The sequence below is a fragment of the Mus caroli genome, unplaced genomic scaffold, assembly GCF_978045245.1.
Source record: "Mus caroli unplaced genomic scaffold, Mus_caroli_1 scaffold_6, whole genome shotgun sequence".
Classification (NCBI taxonomy): domain Eukaryota; kingdom Metazoa; phylum Chordata; class Mammalia; order Rodentia; family Muridae; genus Mus; species Mus caroli.
The window spans coordinates 52,495,023-52,518,365 of NW_028227261.1; the positions used below are offsets into that span (position 1 = coordinate 52,495,023).

The 23,343-nt window shown below is 39.6% G+C and overlaps 1 protein-coding gene across 2 annotated transcripts in view; it reads left to right on the forward strand.

Moving 5' to 3' along the window:
* Dnai4 (dynein axonemal intermediate chain 4) overlaps positions 1-23,343 on the forward strand; it is an 88,438-nt gene that overhangs the window by 29,013 nt on the left and 36,082 nt on the right. Inside the window, exons 6-7 of one of the 2 annotated variants that reach the window (XM_085839136.1) lie at positions 7,786-7,925; positions 12,917-13,049. The exons of the other annotated variant lie outside the window; for it this stretch is intronic. Of the exons in view, the coding sequence (XP_085695262.1) occupies positions 7,786-7,925; positions 12,917-13,049 (273 nt within the window). The remainder of the gene's footprint in view (positions 1-7,785; positions 7,926-12,916; positions 13,050-23,343) is intronic. 2 annotated transcript variants of the gene reach the window in all.

Here is a 23,343-nt window from a genome sequence, read left to right on the forward strand (position 1 = left end):
ACTGAGTAAAGATTTAATGACCTCGAGAAGCAACAGCTTCTGGGACAGGCGAGAGCCACAGAGCTTATGAGGCAGCGCCATTTTCGGGCTCCAGTCATCAGGCCACCTTCCTGGCCAGAGGACAGGTGTCCACCCGGCCCTGGAGGCTTTTGCCTCAGGATCCGAGGAAGCCATCTTGGTTCCGGGACTCCACAGAAAGTAGTCTGCACAGGTAAGCGTGTGAACTACTGAAACAACAGCTTCTGTGACAGGCCAAAGCAACACAGCTTCTGGGAAAGGTCCTGTTTTGGGCCTTCATCTTCGGCCAGGAGGAGGTCCAAACATCAGATAACTGTTCACCTTCCCTGTAAGAGGAGAGCTTGCCTGCAGAGACTGCTCTGACCACTGAAACTCAGAGGAGAGAGCTAGTCTCCCAGGTCTGCTGATAGAGGGTTACAGAATCACCAGAGGAACAATCTCTAAACAGAGACAACTATAACAACTAACTCCAGAGATTACCAGACGGCGAAATGTAAACATAAGAATCTTACTAACAGAAACCAAGACCACTCACCATCATCAGAACCCAGCACTCCCACTTCACCCAGTCCAGGGCACTCCAACACACCCGAAAAGCTAGACCCGGATTTAAAAGCATATCTCATGATGATGATAGAGGACATCAAGAAGGACTTAAATAAATCACTTAAAGAAATACAGAACACTGCTAAACAGGTAGAAGACATTAAAGAGGAAGCACAAAAATACCTTAAAGAATTGCAGGAAAATACAACCAAACAGGTGATGGGAATTGAATAAAACCATCCAAGACCTAAAAAGGGAAGTAGACACAATAAAGAAAACCCAAAGTGAGGCAACGCTGGAGATAGAAACCCTAGGAAAGAAATCTGGAAACATAGATACGAGCATCAGCAACAGAATACAAGAGATGGAAGAGAGAATCTCAGGTGCAGAAGATTCCATAGAGAACATTGGCACAACAATCAAAGAAAATGGAAAATGCAAAAATATCCTAACTCGGGGCTGGAGAGATGGCTCAGTGGTTAAGAGCACTGACTGCTCTTCCAGGGGTCCTGAGTTCAAATCCCAGCAACCACATGGTGGCTCACAACCATCTGAAATGGGATCCGACATCCTCTTCTGGTGTGTCTGCAGCTATAGTATACTCATACACATAAAATAAATATATCATAAAAATATATATATCCTAACTCAAAACATCCAGGAAATCCAGGAAACGATGAGAAGACCAAACCTACGGATAATAGGAGTGGATGAGAATGAAGATTTTCAACTCAAAAGACCGGCAAATATCTTCAACAAAATTATAGAAAAAAATTCCCAAATCTAAAGAAAGAGATGCCCATGAACATACAAGAAGCCTACAGAACTCCAAATTGACTGGTCCAGAAAAGAAATTCCTCCGGACACATAATAATCAGAACAACAAATGCACTAAATAAAGATAGAATACTAAAAGCAGTAAGAGAAAAAGGCCAAGTAACATATAAAGGCAAGCCTATCAGAATTACACCAGATTTTTCACCAGAGACTATGAAAGCCAGAAGATCCTGGACAGATGTTATACAGACACTAAGAGAACACAAATTCCAGCCCAGGCTATTATACCCAGCCAAACTCTCAATTAACATAGATGGAGAAACCAAAGTATTACACGACAAAACCAAATTCACACATTATCTTTCCAGGAATCCAGCCCTTCAAAGGATAATAACAGAAAAAAACCAATACAAGGACGGAAACCACGTCCTAGAAAAAGCAAGAAGGTAATCCCTCAACAAACCTAAAAGAAGACAGCCACAAGAACAGAACACCAACTCTAACAACAAAAATAAAAGGAAGCAACAATTACTTCTCCCTAATATCTCTTAATATCAATGGACTCAACTCCCCAATAAAAAGACATAGACTAACAGACTGGCTACAGAAACAGGACCCAACATTTTGCTGCTTAAAGGAAACTCATCTCAGAGAAAAAGATAGACACTACCTCAGAATGAAAGGCTGGAAAACAATTTTCCAAGCAAATAGTAGGAAGAAACAAGCTGGAGTAGCCATTATAATATCTGATAAGATTGACTTCCAACCCAAAGTCATCAAAAAAGACAAGGAAGGGCACTTCATTCTCATCAAAGGTAAAATCCTCCAAGAGGAACTATCAATCCTGAATATCTATGCTCCAAATACAAGGGCAGCCACATTCATTAAAGAAACTTTAGTAAACCTCAAAGCACATATTGCACCTCACACAATAATAGTGGGAGACTTCAATACACCACTTTCACCAATGGACAGATCATGGAAACAGAAACTAAACAGGGACACAGTGAAACTAACAGAAGTTATGAAACAAATGGATCTGACAGATATCTACAGAACATTTTATCCTAAAACAAAAGGATATACCTTCTTCTCAGCACCTCATGGTACCTTCTCCAAAACTGACTACATAATTGGGCACAAAACAAGCCTCAACAGATACAAAAATATTGAAATTGTCCCATGCATCCTATCAGATCACCATGGACTAAGGCTGATCTTCAATAACAAAATAAATAATAGAAAGCCAACATTCACATGGAAACTGAACAACACTCTTCTCAATGATACCTTGGTCAAGGAAGGAATAAAGAAAGAAATCAAGGACTTTTTAGAGTTCAATGAAAATGAAGCCACAACATACCCAAACTTATGGGACTCAATGAAAGCATTTCTAAGAGGAAAACTCATAGCTCTGAGTGCCTCCAAAAAGAAACTAGAGAGAGCACACATTAGCAGCTTAACAACACACCTAAAAGCTCTAGAACAAAAGGAAGCAAATTCACCCAAAAGGAGTAGACAGCAGGAAATAATCAAACTCAGGGGTGAAATCAACCAAGTGGAAACAAGAAGAACTATTCAAAGAATCAACCAATCAAGGAGCTGGTTCTTTGAGAAAATCAACAAGATAGATAAACCCTTAGCCAGACTCACTAGAGGGCACAGGGAAAGCATCCTAATTAACAAAATCAGAAATGAAAAAGGAGACATAACAACAGATCCTGAAGACATCCAAAACACCATCAGATCCTTCTACCAAAGGCTGTACTCAACAAAACTGGAGAACCTGGATGAAATGGAGAAGTTCCTAGACAGATACCAGGTACCAAAGTTGAATCAAGATCAGGTTAATGATCTAAATAGCCCTATATCCCCCAAAGAAATAGAAGCAGTCATTAATAGTCTCCCAACCAAAAAAAGCCCAGGACCAGATGGGTTTAGTGCAGAGTTCTATCAGACCTTCAAAGAAGATCTAATCCCAGTTCTTCACAAACTATTCCACAAAATAAAAACAGAAGGTACTCTACCCAACTCATTCTATGAAGCCACAATTACTCTGATACCTAAACCACAAAAAGACCCAACAAAGATAGAGAACTTCAGACCAATTTACCTTATGAATATCAATGCAAAAGTCCTCAATAAAGTTCTTGCTAACCAAATCCAAGAACACATCAAAACAATCATCCATACTGACCAAGTAGGTTTCATCCCATGGATGCAGGGATGGTTCAATATATGGAAATCCATCAACGTAATCCAGTGTATAAACAAACTCAAAGACAAAAACCACATGATCATCTCGTTAGATGCTGAGAAAGCCTTTGACAAAATCCAGCACCCATTCATGATAAAAGTCTTGGAAAGATCAGGAATTCAAGGCCCATACCTAAACATGATAAAAGCAATCGACAGCAAACCAGTAGCCAACATCAAAGTAAAAGGTGAGAAGCTGGAAGAAATCCCACTAAAATCAGGGACTAGACAAGGCTGTCCACTCTCTCCCTACTATTCAACATTGTACTTGAAGTCCTACCCAGAGCAATTAGACAACAAAAGGAGATCAAGGGGATACAAATTGGAAAGGAAGAAGTCAAAATATCACTTTTTGCAGATGATATGATAGTATATATAAGTGACCCTAAAAATTCTACCAGAGAACTCCTAAGCCTGATAAACAGCTTCAGTGAAGTAGCTGGATATAAAATTAACTCAAACAAGTCAATGGCCTTTCTGTACACAAAGGATAAACAGGCTGAGAAAGAAACTAGGGAAACAACACCCTTCTCAATAGTCACAAATAATATAAAATACCTTGGTATGACTCTTAACTAAGGAAGTGAAAGATCTGTATGATAAGAACTTCAAGTCTCTGAAGAAAGAAATTAAAGAAGATCTCAGAAGATGGAAAAATCTCCCATGCTCATGGATTGGCAGGATCAATATATTAAAAATGGCTATCTTGCCAAAAGTAATCTACAGAATCAATGCAATCCCCATCAAAATTCCAACTCAATTCTTCAACGAATTAGAAAGGGCAATCGGCAGATTCATCTGGAATAACAAAAAACCTAGGATAGCAAAAACTCTTCTCAACGATAAAAGAACCTCTGGTGGAATCACCATGCCTGACCTAAAGCTGTACTACAGAGCAATTGTGATAAAAACTGCATGGTACTGGTATAGCGACAGACAAGTAGATGAATACAATAGAATTGAAGATCCAGAGATGAACCCACACACCTATGGTCACTTGATCTTCGACAAGGGAGCTAAAACCATCCAGTGGAAAAAAGACAGCATTTTCAACAAATGGTGCTGGCACAACTGGCGGTTATCATGTAGAAGAATGAGAACTGATCCATTTCTATCTCCTTGTACTAAGGTCAAATCTAAGTGTATTAAGGAACTCCACATAAAACCAGAGACACTGAAACTTATAGAGGATCAAGTAGGGAAAAGCCTCGAAGATATGGGTACCGGGGAAAAATTCCTGAATAGAACAGCAATGGCTTGTGCTGTAAGATCGATAATCGATAAATGGGACCTCATAAAATTGCAAAGCTTCTGCAAGGCAAAAGACACCGTCAATAAGACAAAAAGACCACCAACAGATTGGGAAAGGATCTTTACCTATCCGAAATCAGATAGGAGACTAATATCCAATATATAAAAAGAACTCAAGAAGGTGGACTCCAGAAAATCAAATAACCCCATTAAAAAATGGGGCTCAGAGCTGAACAAAGAATTCTCACCTGAGGAATACCGAATGGCAGAGAAGCACCTGAAAAAATGTTCAACATCCTTAATCATCAGGGAAAAGCAATTCAAAACAACCCTGAGATTCCACCTCACACTAGTCAGAATGGCTAAGATCAAAAAGTCAGGCGACAGCAGATGCTCGAGAGGATGCGGAGCAAGAGGAATACTCCTCCATTGTTGGTGGGATTGCAAGCTTGTACAACCACTCTTGAAATCATTCTGACGGTTCCTCAGAAAATTGGACATAGTTCTACTGGAGGATCCAGCAATACCTCTCCTGAGCATATATCCACAAGATATTCCAACCGGTATAAAGGACACATGCTCCACTATGTTCATAGCAGCCTTATTTATAATAGCCAGAAGCTGGAAAGAACCCAGATGCCCCTCAACAGAGGAATGGATACAGGAAATGTGGTACATTTACACAATGGAGTACTACTCAGCTATTAAAAAGAATGAATTTATGAAATTTCTAGGCAAATGGATGGACCTGGAGGACATCATCCTGAGTGAGGTAACACAATCACAAAAGAACTCACACAATATGTACTCACTGATAAGTGGATATTAGCCCAGAAACTTAGAATACCCAAGATATAAGATACAATTTGCTAAACGCATGAAATTCAAGAAGAACGAAGACCAAAGTGTGGACAATTTGCCCCTTCTTAGAAATGGAAACAAAACACCCATGGAAGGAATTACAGAGACAAAATTTGGAGCTGTGATGAAAGGATGAACCATCTAGTGATTGCCATATCCAGGGATCCATCCCATAATCAGCTTCCAAACGCTGACACCATTGCATACACTAGCAAGATTTTGCCGAAAGGACCCAGATATAGGTCTCTCTTGTGAGACTATGCCGGGGCCTAGCAAACACAGAAGTGGATGCTCACAGTCAGCTATTGGATGGATCATAGGAACCCCAATGGAGGAGCTAGAGAAAGTACCCAAGGAGCTAAATGGAACTGCAACCCTATAGGTGGAACAACAATATGAACTAACCAGTACCCAGGAGCTCTTGTCTCTAGCTGCATATGTATCAAAAATGGCCTAGTCGGCCATCACTGGAAAGAGAGGCCCATTGGACTTGCAAACTTTATATGCCCCAGTACAGGGGAACGCCAGTGCCAAAAAGGGGGAGTGGGTGGGTAGGGGAGTGGGGGTGGGTGGGTATGGGAGACTTTTGGGATAGCATTCGAAATGTAAATGAGGAAAATACCTAATAAAAAAATTAAAAAAAGATTTAATGACCTCAAAATAGGTCTGAAAAATTACACAAAATAAAATGTAAAAAAAAATGGATTATATAATGCCTTTAATCCCAGCACTCGGGAGGCAGTAGCAGGCGGATCTCTGAGTTCAAGGCCAGCCTGGTCTACAGAGTGAGTTCCAGGATAGCCAGGGCTATACAGAGAAACCCTGTCTCGAAAAAACAAAACAAAACCAAAAAAAGTAATGGTCTAAAATGTGAGTGTTTCATACATGCAACAAATCACTGAGGACTGTTCATGGGAGGTTTGGAGAGGAGAGGCTTTCCTGAGCTACCAACAGAGCCTTTTCTATAGAAGAAAAAAATAGAAAGAAATGGCCTCAGTTCTTTGTCCAGACACCCCTGAATACCAAATGTAGAGAGAAAGGGTATTTTAAAAGTGTGTGTGTGTGAGGGGGTGGGGTTTGGGGTGGGAGGAGAGGGGAGGGAGAGAGGGAGAGGGGAGGGAGGGGAGGTGCTAGGAGAGGCCATAAGAGCGAGTCACATTTCCTGGAGTTACATATGGTTCAGAATGTCCTGATATGGATGCTGGGAAGCAAACTTGGGACCTTCTGAAAGAACCACGAGGGCTCTTAAATCTCGATACCCCCAAAGAAGAGATTTTAAGTAGAAGAAAATTAGGGGAAAAAAGATACAGAACCTTCAGAAAAAGCAGAGTTTTTTTTTTTAAGGGAAAGATCACTTCATAATGAAAGGGAGGTATAATAATTTTAAATTAAAACTTCAAAATGAATTTCACTAAGTTGTTTGACCACATTGAAATGAAAAATTATAAGTCCTAAGTAAGATATCCACATACACACTGGGAGTGCAGAAATAATTTTCTAGAGTAATCAAATTAAAATGTGAATTGAAGCTGGGCATAGTGGCGTACACCTTTAGTCCCAGCACTCAGGAGGCAGAGGCAGGTGGATCTCTGTGAGTTTGAGATCAGCCTAGTCTACCAAGCAAATCCAGGACAGCCAGTGATTGTTGCACAGAGACCAACCCTGTCTCAACAAACAAACAAACAAACAAACAAATCCAACCAACCAAACAACAAAATGTGAATTTAAAAATACTCAGAACTAACCAGTTATGAATACAGCATGCACGCAATGCTACAAAAGTAATACTTGGAAAGAACTTGTAGCTTTAGATGTTCCTATTAAAATTCATAAGTTCTCTAAACAGAGTGCTAACATGTTATTGGTGAACACTGAAAGCAGTTTGCGCCTTGGGAAGCACAGCGTGGAGTGGCCTTTTGCTGGTGACATAATAAAATCTCTCCTTAAGGAGCTTTTCACACTCACTTCTTATTTTGTTACACTCTAGTTCACGAAAGTGCTTTGAGGACAAGTAGCATAGAAAGATGATGTCTGTTGATAGTAATTTCTATTAATTAGTTATATTTTTTTTTACAGAGAGAAAAATAAGAATTATGAAACCCTTTGTAGAAATAGATTAGGCAATGACTTATATGTAGAAAGAATGATGCAGACATTTAATGGAGCACCAAAGAATAAAGAGGTTCAGTGTGAAAAAATCATACTGGAAGAAAAAGGTAATATGCTTTATTCTTGTTGGTAAACTGTTATATTTGAATATATGTTCCTTGAGTCTGTCAGTCAACACATTTTAAACTATATGAATAAATGAATATATGAAAAAATGGAAATTGATTTGTCCAGATAACTTACTATAATTTATAACTTTCAGAATGCTATAAGTTAACAAGAAACAGTTCTGTAGAGTAAGAGTAACATAATTGTCCAACCTGGTTTATATTCACCCCATATCAGAGTTTGTACTCTTCATTTATTTATAAAAATTATTTTACAATACGGTTCACTACCAAACAACTACCAAAACAAACATTGTATGTTCCAGTCTTTGCATTCTCCTACAGTAACTAGGCCAATGCTCACGTTACTCTTTAGAGTGGGTTTGATCTTTATTCCCCGTTTCATAGATGAGGAGACAGCCAAGTGAAGGAACCTAAGTTGCTTTTGTCTTAGAACCTGCATTCTTAAGTACTACACTTACTGCCTCTCAGTGTTTACAAATGAACATCTCTGAGGGTACCATGTAAGCAAAAGCCTGTGGTGTGTGGACAAAGGAATAGCTAGGAAAAAGGCCATCTAGAATCTTGGTTGCAGCTATTTCTGAACAGAGTCAGGAGCTAGTTTTCTTTCACAAGAAGCACGGCCATTGATTTTTAGCAGAAGAGTATTTGTGTCAGGTTGGTAGATGTTTGTTGCTTACCCTGATTCTCCCTTTTATATGAAGGAGCCAGAGTAAATGCCCCGTCTCCCTTTAGCCTTTCCTTCATTCCTGAGTCAGAGAAGAGGTGTGACTGGCCTGACTGATACATTGGGAGAAAGAATGAGAGGACCTTGATATCCTGTTGGTTTTCCTTCCCTGGTAGCCTGGTAGCAAGAAGTAGAAATTCTTACGAGCATAAAGCCCTGGTCTTGAGCCACAGCATGGCATAAGTGAAGTGTAGCGCTGTATTTCTGTAACATCTCAGTGCTGATGAGATGCAGCTCATGGTCATGCTCAGTTGGGTAGCAAGTTCAAGGCTAGCCTGAGACACATGGGGATTTGTCCTCAATGAAAAGCCGACCACTGAGGAGGATATGCATTAGAGTTTGCAACAGAAGACTCGGGAAAGAAGGTGAGACCATAATTCGTAATGATGGATGGTTTTAAAAGATCCAGTATGTGGAACAGAAAGGAAAGAAAAGAGAAAAAACTAAATGGGGACCCATGAGACAGTAAGAGACTGTGGTGGTTGTAAAGAGACTATGTGGTTCTAAAGAGACTGTAAGGAAGGGCACAAAGAATAGTTGAACACGTAACAAGTCAAGTCTCTCTAAAATCAATAAGGGTCTGATCTGAGAAGAATAGTCACGAGGAGATCCACACAAAGACACAAAGACACAGTCAGTCATAAGACACAGGGAGAGTCTCGAAAGTGACAACAGAAAAGTGATCCATCACATATGTGGTCTCTTATCACTCTGTTGGGTTGGCAACCATGGAGGGCAACCACAGAGACATTTAAAGGGCCAAAGCAAAAGAGCGCTGTCAAGTAAGAATACTAAGTCCTTTAGAAACGGAGAAATTAAGATACTGCTGGATAGCAAAAGCTAATAAGAGAGTTTATTGATGGCAGAAGAGCTTTAAACAAATACTGAGAAGAATCCTTTATGTAAAAACAGAAGGACAGTAGACAGCGATCTTAAGCCACATGGGGGAAAAGTGAACAGCAGTAAAAATGATATGTAGGCAAATGCTGAAACCAGTCACTTTGTTCATAGCTGCCTGTTTCTGCAGTATAGATTAAGATCGATAGATACACAGGGACCAGAGAGGCGGTACAGTAGTCAACAACACCCGATGTTTTCCCAGAGGATTTGGGTTGAATTGCCAGCACCACAGCCATCTGTCATTCCCATCCAGGGGCTCCAGTGCCGCCTTTTGGCCTCTGTGGGTACTGCGTGCATGTGGTACAAAACACTCACATAACGTAAGAATAAATAATAAAAAATTTTAAAGAGATCTACAAGGCAATAATTAGGTTGTTAATGGGCTTATTATATAGAACATAATTTAAAAAGATCACAGTAGTGGGAGAGAATTGTATAAGGAAGAAAGTTTTAATATGCTACTGAAGAAAAGTATAATTAACAATAGCTTTAATTTTCAAAACATCATTGTAAGCTATAAATGGTATCCACCAAAAACTAAACAACAAAAACCCTAAAAGTTAAAGAAAGGAACATAAGAATGAAATAAAATTGAGACTACCAGAAGATCTATTAAACACAGAACAGTTACTGAGGAGTTGAAAAACAAGTTAGAGCGAATACAAATATCAAGATGTTTTTTATAAACCAGCAATTCCACATCAGTAATTACCTTAAATATACATTAATTATAATGAATAGATATTGGCTGCTAAATTAAAAGCAAACAAAGACAGTTCAAATGTTCGCTCTCTGTAAGAGACTTGACAGAATGGCTAAGTATGCACAAAACTGAAAATCATCACTAGAAAAAAACGAAAATGGCTATACTCGTCAGAAGAGGACTCAGAAATTGTCATATGTAACAAAGAACATGTGTATTGCTCGATGGCTCAGTCCATACAGAGATTATAGCAGTTATGAACATAAGATGAGAGATCTACAGAAGCATTGAGAATGGACCAGTAACACACACACACACATATTTTATACACTGTATTCAGAAGGGGAGAATGAGCAAATCCATTTGGCCACAGAGTCAAGACTTTATTTCTCAATAAACTTTATTGGTAGTCAGAATAGTATTTTGATCCCATTTTTCTCATGTCTGCATCTCTTTTATTATTTATCTAAAACCAGACATGCTTTTTTTGATCCACAAAAAATTATAATTTTTAAATTATATAATATAAATTATGCCATAGTCAAATTTTAAAAAACTTTATTGTGAATTATATCTTAACAGAAGACTTGGTAATATGTATACACTCACATAATATAAGCAAAGAATATATAGTCCATGTACTCACAGTCAGGGGCAGAAAGAGAACATTCTTAATTGCTTAGATACCCACACATCACAACCTGTTCATTTAGGATACCCAGTAGGCCCAGGAATACTGAAGTTAGGGAGAATGTAATTTGAAATAGTTTCTAATAGAAATTAAATAATTTTTTAAAATGGCTTTATAAGTCATGATCATTATCTGTTACTTCATTTTTAACATGACACTCGAACTTATACATTTTGTTTTGCAACAGCTATATTGAGGTATAGTGGATACACAAAACCTGAACATATGGGCTGGGGAGATAGCTCTCTTGATGAAGTACCTTGCACTCATAAGATCTGACTTGTTGATCCTTACAAACCCAAGTACAAATTCCAGGCATGGTGGTAACATGCTGCTTGTGAATCCAGCAGAGACAGGAGAGTCCCTGGGGCTCACTAAGTCAGGCTAATCTTACTGGTGAATTCTAGGTGCATGAGAGGACCTTTCTTAAAGGTGCTAGGCATTGTTCTTTAAGAACATCTGACTTTGTCCACATACATTAACATGCACACACATTACATTAACATGTACACATTGAAAACAACTCACGTTTGGCATGACAATTCTAGCACTGGGAAGGGAAGGGAAGAGAACCAAGAAATCAATATAACCTTGGACCACATAACTAATTTGAGGCTAGCCTAGGCTACATGAGCTCCTATCTCAAAAACAAAACCAAGTCCTGAACATACTTGCTATACGCAGCTTTGTGGGTTAAAGTTAGCAAAGTGATCAAATATGATAATGGCTCACACTAAAAGCAGTAGTCAGCATCAGTTATTAGTAACATGGAACCACACAGTCCTATGATGCACTTACTAAAATTGCAGTTAAATGATGGAAAAATACAGGTAATTCAGTTTTCAAAAGGTTATATCCTATCAATTTGTCAAAGTATATCACAAAAGTTTTTTGTGCACGACTTTGTAAAAAGCTATTAAGTTATTAGCTATCTATCTTATTGTGAAATTTAATGTTCTTATTCATCGAAAACAATCATTAGATACCGAAGAACCGCCTCCACCACCTTTAATCTCCCTTCCTCCCCCTCCTGTTCCTTCTCCCTCTCCTCCTCTCCCTCTTCCTATCCTTTCTCTTCCCTATCCTCCTCCTCTTCCCCATTATCTTTCTCTTCCACCTCCTCTTCCTTCTCCTTCTTGCTGAGTACCTTGGTTTTCTATTGAGTGGTTTACTAGGAAAGAGACTATATTTACAAAGCCCAGATTTCATCTCTCTTTTTAAGGAAACAGTTCTTTATTAAAACATCATTCTTAAACACAAAACAAAACCCCACATCATTCTCTAACTGAAAGCTTAAAGGGTCAGCAGGAGCAATGTGGTACCCAAGGTTAATATTATTGCTACAAAAATCAACAGCAAGGGGGGTATGGAGACTTTTGAAGTTAATATTTGAAGATCAATGATGTTTCCAGCTTATCTTTGGTCACCGTTGCCATATTTGATGATTTGGATAAATTTAATTAGGTTTTTGACAATGTCATTTTCCCGGCAGATATAATGTTTTTACCTAAATTGGTGTTTAGAGAACTCTACTGAGTAAAAAGGAGGGAGATGCTTCCCACAAGCAGATCTGTAAAATAGAAGTTGTGTGTTAGCCACTAGCAAAGACATTGTCTGGGTGTTGTCCAAGCCTGTATTCCCTGACAGCCCTGCAGGGACAGGTTGATGATGCTTCCTGGGCCTGGGTAGGAAGGAGGAAGGAACAAGGGAGAGTGAGGTAACCTGGGGCTAACCCTCGAAGAAGACAGCACCTCTAGATGCTACTAGAGAGGCAACTCAGGGTCTCCTGAGGTACCCTCACGAAATATTCCTTTGTCGTTTTCCTGCTAGTGCTGTTAAAATTAACACAGTTTTAGTAGAAACTCATTTTATATTGTTCAATAACTAGTTATATACAAACCTGCACTAGAATTTGCTTCAAAATCCTTTTACTTTTTCTGTCTGTTTAGGTGTAGTGGCCACTACCTGGGATTTGTATGATTCTTACAACATTCCAGAAACTTTGCTAACTGCAAAACGATCTGGATATTCAAGTAAAGCAAGTTTGCCTGCTAAAGACCGGGACCCAAAAATACAAGGAAAGTATCCTGGGCAAAAGCCAGACTGCATCCCCAGTTTGCAGGATGTCCTCCCAGGGCTTCTCACGTTCCCATCCACTGAGCACAAGTATTGGACTCAGGCATTCAGCCTTCACGTTCACACTGTCCTGGATTCAGTTTTGTGTTTGTTTTTCTTTGGATGCCTGTCTGAAGTTGGTTGTTGTTTGAGATAGGGCCTGGAACCCAGTGGCCTTGAATTCACAGAGGGCCTCTCACTCAGACTGAGGGTTGGGATTAAAGGCATTTATCACCACATCCAGTCCCGTTTTCAAGTTTTTCTCTAGTGCATCTTTGCTTCCTCTCTCTATTTTTTTTAATTTTATTTTTATTAGATATTTTCTTTATTTACATTTTAAATGTTATCCCCTTTCCCAGTTTCCCTCCCTCCCAGAAACACCCTATCACATCCTCCCTCCCCCTGCTTCTATGAGGGATGCTCCTCCACCCACCCACCCACTCCCACCTCTCTGCCCTCAATTCACCTACACTGGGGCATCTATCAAGCCTTCATAAGACCAAGGACCTCTCCTCCCATTGATGTATGACAAGGCCATCCTCTGCTACATATGCAGCTGGAGTCATGTGTACTCCTTTGTTGATGGCTTAGTCCCCGGGAGTTCTGGGGGGTCTGGTTGGTTGATATTGTTGTTCTTCCTATGGAGATGCAAACCCCTTCAACTCCTTCAGTCCTTTCTCTAACTCTTCTACTGTGGACCCCATGCTCAGTCCAATGGTTGACCGCAAACATCTGCTTCTGTATTTGTAAGGCTCTGCCAGAGTCTCTCAGGAGACAGCCATATCAGGCTCCTTTCAGCATGCACTTCTTACCACCCACAATGGTGTCTGGATTTGGTAACTGTATATGGGGTGAATCCCCAGGTGGGACAGTCTCTGGACGGCCTTTCCTTCAGTCTCAGTTCAACACTTTATCTCCATATTTGCTCCTGTGAGTATTTTGTTCTCCTTCTAAGAAGGACTGAAGTACCACACTTTGGCCTTCCTTCTTATTAAGCTTCATGTGGTCTGTGATTGTATCCTGGTTATTTAGAGCTTTTGGGCTAATATCCATTTATCAGTGAGTGCATACCATGTGTGTTCTGTTTCGATTGGATTACCTCACTCAGGATGGTATTTTCTAGTTCTATCCATTTGGCTAAGAATTTCATAAATTCATCATTTTTAATAGCTGAGTAGTACTCCACTGTGTAAATGTACCACATTTTCTGTATCCATTCCTCTGTTGAAGGACATCTAGGTTGTTTCCAGCTTTTGACTATTATAAATATGGCTTCTATGAATGTAGTGGAGCATGTGTGTCCTTATTACATGTTAGAGAATCTTCTGGGTATATGCCCAGGAGTGGAATAACTGGATCCTCAGGAGGACTATGTCCAGTTTTCTAAGGAACCACCATACTGATTTCCAGAGTGGATGTACCAGCTTGCAATCCCACCAGTAATGGAGGAGTGTTCCTCTTTCTCCACATTCTTGCCAGCATCTGCTGTCACCTGAGGTTTTGATCTTAGCCATTCTGACTGGTGTGAGGTGGAATCTCAGGGTTGTTTTGATTTGCATTTCCCAAATTTCTAAGGTTTTTCTTTATGTGCTTCACGGCCATTCAGTTTCCTCAGTTGAGAATTCTCTGTTTAGCTCTGTTTCCCATTTTTTAATAGGGTTATTTGGTTCTCTGGAGTCTAACATCTTGAGTTCTTTATATATATTAGACAGTAGCCCTCTATAGGATGTAGGATTCATAAAGATCTTTTCCCAATCTGTTGGTTGCCGTTTTGTCTCATTGACACTGTCCTTTGCCTTACAGAAACTTTGCAATTTTATGAGGTCCCACTTGTCAATTCTTGATCTTAACAGCATAAGCCACTGGTGTTCTGTTCAGGAATTTTCCCCCTGTGCCCATGTGTTTGAGGCTCTTCCCCACTTTCTCCTCTATAAGTTTCAGTGTATCTGGTTTTATGTGGAGGTCCTTGATCCTCTTGAACTTGAGCTTTGTGCAAGGAGATAAGAATGGGTTGGTTTGCATTTTTCTACATGCTGACCACCAGTTGAACCAGCACCATTTGTTGAAAATGGTGTCTTTTTTCCACTGGATGGTTTTAGCTCCTTTGTCAAAGATCAAGTGATCATAGGTATGTGGGTTCATTTCTGGGTCTTCAATTCTATTCCATTGATCTACCTGTCTGTCACTGTACCAGTACAATGCAGTTTTTAATCACAATTGCTCTGTAGGACAGCTTGAAGTCAGGCATGGTTATTCCCCTAGAAATTCTTTTATTGTTGAGAATAGTTTTTGCTATCCTAGGTTTTTAATTATTCCAAATGAATTTGCAGATTGCTCTTTCTAACTCTGTGAAGAATTGACTTGGAATTTTGATGGGGATTGCATTGAATCTGTAGATTGCTTTTGGCAAGATGGCCATTTTTTTTTTTTTACTATATTAATCCTACCAATCCATGATCATAGGAGATCATTCCATCTTCTGAGATCTTCGATTTTTTTCTTCAGAGACCTGAATTACTTGTCATACAGATCTTTCACTTCCTTGGTTAGAGTCACACCAAGGCATATGATATTGTTTGTGACTATTGTGAAGGGTATCATTTCCCTAATTTCTTTCTCAGCCTGTTTATCCTTTGAGTAGAGGAAGGCTACTGATTTTTTTTTTTTTTAGTTAATTTTATATCCAGCCACTTTGCTGAAGTTGTTTATCAACTTTAGGAATTCTTTGGTGGAATTTGGGGGGTCACTTAAGTATATGATCATATCATCTGTAAACAATACTTTGAGTTATTCCTTTCCAATTTATATCCCTTTGACCTCCTTTTGTTGTCTAGTTGCTCTAGCTAGAATTTCAAGTACTATGTTGAATAGAGAGTGAGAGAGTGGGAAGCCTTGTCTAGTCTTTGATTTTAGTGCGATTGCTTCAAGTTTCTCTCCATTTAGTTTGAAGTTGGCTACTGGTTTGCTGTATATTGCTTTTACTATGCTTTTACATATCTTAGGTATGGGCTTTGAATTCCTGATCTTTCCAAGACTTTTAACATGAAGGGATGCTGAATTTTGTCAAGTACTTTTTCAGCATCTAATGAAATGATCATTTTTTTCCTTTGAGATTGTTTATGTAGTGGGTTATGTTGATGGATTTCTGTATATTGAACCATCATCTCTGCATCCCTGAGATGAAGCCTACTTGATCGTTGTGAATGATCATTTTGATGTGTTCTTGGATTCGGTTGGCAAGAATTTTAATGAGTATTTTTGCATCAATATTCATAAGGGATATTTGGAGATAAGGGAGATTGGTCTGAAGTTCTCTTTTCTTTGTTTGGTCTTTGTGTGGTTTAGGTATAAGCGTAACTGTGATTTCATAGAATGAATTGAGTAGTGTACCTTCTGTTTCTATTTTGTGGAATAGTTTCAAGAGCATTGGTATTAGGTCTTCTTTAAAGGTCTGATAGAATTCTCCACTAAACTCATTTGGTCCTGGGCTTTTTTTGGTTGGGAGACTATTAATGACTGCTTCTGTTTCTTTAGGGCTTATGGGACTGTTTAGATGGTTTATCTGATCCTGTTTTAACTTTGGCACCTTGTATGTGTCTAGAAAATTGTCCATTTCATCCAGATTTTCCAACTTAGTTGAGTATAAACTTTTGTAGTAGGATCTGATGATTTTTTTAATTTCCATCATTTCTGTTGTTATGTCTCCCTTTTCATTTCTGATTTTATTAATTTGGATACTGTCTCTGTGCCCTCTGGCTACTCTGGCTAAGGGTTTATCTATCTTGTTGGTTTTCTCAAAGAACCAGCACCTGGCTTTGTTGAATCTCTATAGTTCTTTTTGTTTCCACTTGGTTGATTTCAGCTGTGAGTTTGATTATTTCCTGCTGTCTATTTCTCTTGGGTCTATTTGCTTCTTTTTGTTCTAGAGCTTTCAGGTGTGCTGTTAAGCTGCTAGTGTATGCTCTCTCCAATTTTCTTCTGGAGGCACTCAGAGCTATGAGTTTTCCTCTTACCACTGCTTTCATTGTGTCCCATAAGTTTTGGTATGATGTGTCTTCATTTTCATTAAATTCTAAAAAGTCTTTAATTTTTCTTTATTTCTTCCTTGGCCAAGTTATCATTGAGTAAAGTGTTGTTCAGTTTCCATGTGTATGTGTGTTTTCCATTGTTTTTGTTGGAATTTAAGACCAGCCTTAATCTATGGCAATTTGATAGGGTGCATGGGATTATTTCAATGTTCTTGTATCTGTTGAGGCCTGTTTTGTGGCCAATTATATGGTCAATTTTGGAGAAGGTACCATGAGGTGCTGAGAAGAAAGTATATTCTTTTGCTTTAGGATGAAATGTTCTATAAATATCTATTAGATTTATTTGGTTCATAACTTCTGTTAGTTTCACTGTGTCTCTGTTTAGTTTCTGTTTCCATGATCTATCCATTGCTGAGAATGGGGTGTTCAAGTCTATTATTGTGTGAGTGCGAGGTATGCTTTGAATGTTAGTAAAGTTTCTTTTATGAATGTGGGTGCCCTTGCACTTGGAACATAGATGTTCTGAATTGAAACTTCCTCTTGGTAGGTTTTTCCTTTGACCAGTATGAAGTGTCCTTCCTTATCCTTTTTGATAACTTTTGGTTGAAAGTTGTTTTATTTGATATTAAAATGGCTACTCCAGTTTGTCTCTTGGGACCATTTGCTTGGAAAATTGTATTCCAACCTTTTACTCTGAGGTAGTGTCTGTCTTTGTCACTGTCTCTCTAATTTTTTTCATGTATATGCATGTGTGCAGGTTTATGTATTGTGTGAGTGTGAAAGTTTATGTATGTGTGCACTACACGGGTAAAAATGGATGCCAGAGGACAAACTTGGGTGTGGCTCTTCACCTTCTACCCCAATTGAGATAGTCTTGTTGTTTGCTGCCGACTGCTTTGGTTGGGTGCTTCTAAATTTGCATATTTAGAACATTTAATCTTCCATTATTTGTTTTCTGTTTTTATTTCATTTTTCTGTTTTTTTTTTTTTTTTTTTTACTGCCTTCTTGTAAGTTAATCCTTTTTTAGTCACCTTTTTACTTAGGCATGTGTGTGCTTGTTCTTTAGTTGATATTTGTGTATCTGTTCAATTAGTGACTTATCTGTGACATGCTTTATGCACATATAACTTACCAAAGTCCACTGATGTCAACATGTTACTAGGTCACGTAAAGCCTACCTCTCTGTCTTTCATGTTGGCAGGTGCTTTGGGGTTTTTTTGTTTATATATATATATATATATATATATATATATATGTATGTATTTGTATTTTCCTTATTTACATTTCCAATGCTATCCCAAAAGTTCCCCATACCCCCCCCACTCCCCTACCCACCCACTCCCACTTTTTGGCCCTGGCGTTCCCCTGTACTGGGGCATATAAAGTTTGCAAGTCCAATGGGCCTCTCTTTCCATTGACGGAGCTTTGGGGTTTTTAAGGCAAGGTTTTGTTATGTACCATGGCTTGCCTTGAGCGTGTGAGGTGTACGAGGCAGGCCTGGAACTTGCTGCTGTCTTCCTGCCTTTGCCTCCTGAGCCTGGGGAATATAGGCATGAGCGACTGTGCCCAGGGCTCCATCCCTTCTTATGATTGCCTTGTGTACTTCTAGATATCAAGGTCATTTAGGCGTTTAGAACTGCATAAGACAGTGTAACTCTTCAATTATAAATATCAGAAGAAATAAAGTATGCTTGCTTTACGCACTTTTATTTGTCTCTCTGTGTATTGTGTGTGCTCAGATGTGCATGTAAATGCTCCTATATACATGTAGAAGTCAAAGGGCAACCGAAGTGCTCAGTCTTTAGTTGCTCTACATTTTTTTTTTGAGGATTTTTTTTTAAAAAAATGATTTTGAATTCAACAGTTTGACTAGACTGGCTTGCCAGTAAGCCTCAGGGACACATTCATTCTGAATTAGGTGTTAATTACTAGCTGCTGCTGCTGCTGCTGCTGCTGCTGCTCCAGCTGCTCCTGCTGCTCCAGCTGCTCCTGCTGCATTGCTGCTTCCTTTAGGCAAGGTCTCACCATGTAACCCTGGCTAACCTAGAACTCACTATGTTGACCAGGCTGGCGTCAGAGATCCTCCTGCCTCTGTGTCCCCAGTGTAGGGGACATGCACCATCAGGCTCTGCCTAGACCCAGGTTTTCCACCTTGAGCTCAAGTCCTCAAGCTTGCAACAAGCACTTTACTAACTGAGCCTCAGTTTCTCCTAATTTTAACTGGGTATTTTCAACACAGACTTCTGGGTGAACAGTTCTTTTCATCCAGAATTCATTCAAAGAACATATGAAAGTTCTCCAATCTCCTGTTTCTAATGAAAAGTGTGTCGACATTCAAATAATTTTCTTTTTATAAATATATTTCCCTCCTTTCACTGCTTTCTGTTTATCTTCCTGGATATGTGTCCATGTCTATGTTTATGTGTATGCTCATGTTGCATATGCCTATATATATACATACACATGTGTCTCCTGTTTTCAGTAGTATATCTATAGTTTTTGGTGAGTATATGCATATGCGTATACATATGTATATGTATACATTCATATGTGCCTCCTGGTTTCAGTAGTCTATCTATGGTAAGTCTTTAGAGCCTTCTTCTTCAAAGCTCATTCAGTTTCTTCAGTCTATGCTAAGTCCTATGCCTTTTCAACTATTGTTTTCAGGTGCCTTATCCCGTGACAATTTCTCCCCCCTTTGATATGCTGCTCACCTGAGCACGATAATCTCTCAGGTCCCTGAGACTCTCTTCATTATTTTTATTCAGAGTATATTCTCCTTGGTTTAAAAATTATTTTAGGCTGGGCGTGGTGGCATACACCTTTAATCCCAGCACTGGGGAGGCAGAGGCAGGCGGATTTCTAAGTTCGAGGCCAGCCTGGTCTACAAAGTGAGTTCCAGGACAGCCAGGGCTACACAGAGAAACCCTGTCTCGACACCCCCCCCCCCAGATTATTTTATTTTAAATTATTCATATGCATGGCAGTGAGGGCTATGCCGATGGATACGGTGCTGGAGGAGTGCAAAAGAGGATGTCTGATGCCCTCCAGATGGAGACACAGGCAGTTCTGAGCTGCCAGCCATGGGAGCTGGAATTGGCTTTGGTCTTCTGCAAACGAAGTGTGCACCTTTAGCCACTGAGCTCTCCTCTTGTTTTTAAGCTAACTTGTTGCTGTTTTGTTTTTATGATCCAGATGTGGTGGTACATGTCTTTAATTCCAGCACTCAGAGGCAAAGGCAGTCAGATCTCTATGAGTTCAAGGCTAGACTAGTCTAATATAATAAATTTGAGGACAGCCAGGACTACATAGAGATACCCTGTCTCAAATATAAAAACAAACAAACAAAAAACCAGGTTTTTTATTTTTCTTTCCTGGGGTCACTGAAACTTCTTCTTTTTCCTTTCTATTTTTTTCATTGAACCCATTAATTGAAATTTTAAGTTCTGAGTATTTCACTCCTGTAAGTTTCTTGTTTCATTGAAATGTTCTATTCCTTTGATGATGCTTTTAGTTGTTCCAAGGATATTCATAAACCCTGGCAAAGCATTTTTAATGACGACCTCTGTAAATTCTTTGTTAGTTAATAATAGTCTCTCATCTTGGTGTTCATGTCTACTGATTATCGTCTTTTCTATTTGAGATTTCCTTTGCTCTTGGTTCAGGGAGTGACTTTCAATTAAAATTTAGCTATAAGGCTTCCATTTTTCTAGGCTTCAATAGTGCATAAGTTTGGGAGTGGGAGTCACTATCTCCTGACTGCCAATCAGTGGTAGAAGAGATTTTGAGATAGGGGCTCACTTTACAGTCCAGGTATCCTAGTCTCACTTGTCTTCCTCCTGAGTGCTTGTATACTATGCTTGTGCCACCAGACCCAGCTGAAGACCAGGGCTTTTACCTCACTCTGTGGCACTTGAGGGACATGACTGCTGACCTCTGCTGGGAACCCCAGTTCCCTTCATCCTTTTGTGGCTAGCATGCATAAGATTACCCCGTTACCTACTCAACCACGTACAGCATCACTGACATCACAAAGTAGAGGTTGTTATCATTCCTGCTGGGCAGTGGTAAAACTCCTGATTTCTTACTGTCAACTCCAGTGGTCAGAAGGGAAACCCTGAATGCTCTTTGTCTGGGAAATCTCAGGCTCCACAGCTGTTGTGTTTATCTGGCATTCTCATGTGTGGCAGGGGTGAAAATTCAGGTCCTAAGATCTCTGAAACTACACATGATGTCAAGGCCTCTTGGTGAGTGTGGAAGCCTGGCTGTCACCTAGCCTTGTGCTTACCCCCAGTTCTTCTGCAGAACTGCTGCAGTTGGTTGGCTATCCTCTAACAGCTTTGTTAAAGCTGCTTCTTGACCCTCTAAACAAGATGAGCAGGCCTCTTGTGGGCATTTCTTTGTGTTCAGTGTGTTGCCAAGTTGCTATCTTTGTATGCAGCATCTTGAATATACAAGTCACCACTGTGCTATCCCTTGAGTTCCCAAGATCCTACATAAACCACATTTCTCCTCCTCTTTTAAGAGCTCTGTTTGCTTTCTGTATAACTCTCTCTCTCTCTCTCTCTCTCTCTCTCTCTCTCTCTGAGACTGATCTTATTCAAATCTTCACAATAGAGATATAAAGACAGAGATACTAGCTATTAGATTGGCTTACAGGATATGGTCCAAGAGGTCCATCAACAGCTGTCACACAATGGAGAAACTAAGACTGCATTAGTTGTTTCATCTACAATGGCTCAATAGTCCTAATCTTGCGCAGGCTCCATGGAAGATTCCTGGTGATCTTTAGTTTGTATTGGACCCATGAAGAAGTTCTATAGATGTTTCTAATCTTGAAGCAATGTTTTAGCAATCGGGTAGATGAACATCCCAGCAAGAATGAGGGGATGCAAACAAACAAAAAAAGCAAAGTTTTCTTCTTTTATGTCCTTTTATCTGGGCTGCTACCAAAAGTTCCACCTACATTTAGGGTGGGTCGTCCTGCTTCATATAATCTGACTGAGAAACGCTCTCACAGGAATGCCTAGCAGTTTGTTTTAGTTGATTCCACATTCAGTCCATTTGATAAGCAGAATTAGACATTGCTGTTTCCCAAGTCGAAACACATTCTTCCAAATCTGTGAATATATTACCTTGCAATGGAGGAAAGAGCTTTTTATCAGACATGGTTACAGATTTGTCTTCAAATTGGAAGATTATCCCAGATAATATTGTTGCCCAATCTAAACAGTTCAATGACAGAAGTAATATCCTCTAATGAGCAGAACTTCAGGATAGTCAAATTGCATTATTTAAGCCATGGATTTTTTTTTTAATAGCAACCACAAAACTAATTAAGAATAAGTAGAGCACATACACATACATGTCAAATCAGACCTTTGAAGATTTTTATTTTATATCAATATAAGTAGAAAAGTGCAGAGAATTACTGCTGTGATTTAAATGTGCCTTCCCACCCCCAGTTCATTTGCTGGAAGTTGAATTCAGAAATGTTTATGATCACGGTACATACGAGTGAGCTGTGGGGAAGTTAGAGGAGTTAGAGGGCATCGTGAGGATAGGGCCCCATCTCAGATTTCTGCTTTCATAGGAGAGTTTGGCTAAGCTTTCATGCTTCACATTCCTGCCCATGTCATGCTTTCCGTCATGCAAGGGACAGCCAGAAGGCCCCCACCAGCTGGAGCTTCTTAACTTTGATCTTTCCAGGTTTTGGAACAGTAAGAAAAACATTTCTTGTCTTTATAAGTTACCTAGTAGTAGTGATTGTATTTCATTTTCTGGCCCTTGTACACAAATGTTCAAGGGCGTGAATGTGTGTTTTTGAGTGCCCATGTACGTGTGTGTGTATGTGTGCAGAAGTCCGATGATAATCTCTGGTATCATTCCTCTGCAGACACTGCCCACCTTGTCTTTTCAGGTAGAGTCTCTCATTAGGCCCTGGGGCTGAACCGCTAGTTTAGGCTGGCTAGCTAGTGGGTCCCTGCAATCTGGCCATCTCTGTCTCTCTAGTGTTTGGATTGCAGCTACTGCACCCAGCTTTCTACAGAGGACCTGGTCATTGAACGCAGGTCCGAATACTTGCAAGGCATGAACTTCACCATCTGGGATATCTTGCCAGTTCCCTAAATTGTGGTTTTCTGATAAGTTAACAGAAAATAGGCTAACGTGTGCATCACACATCAAGATTTTTACTGCTTCTCCTCAGAGGGAAAATGTATTTTTTGATAGA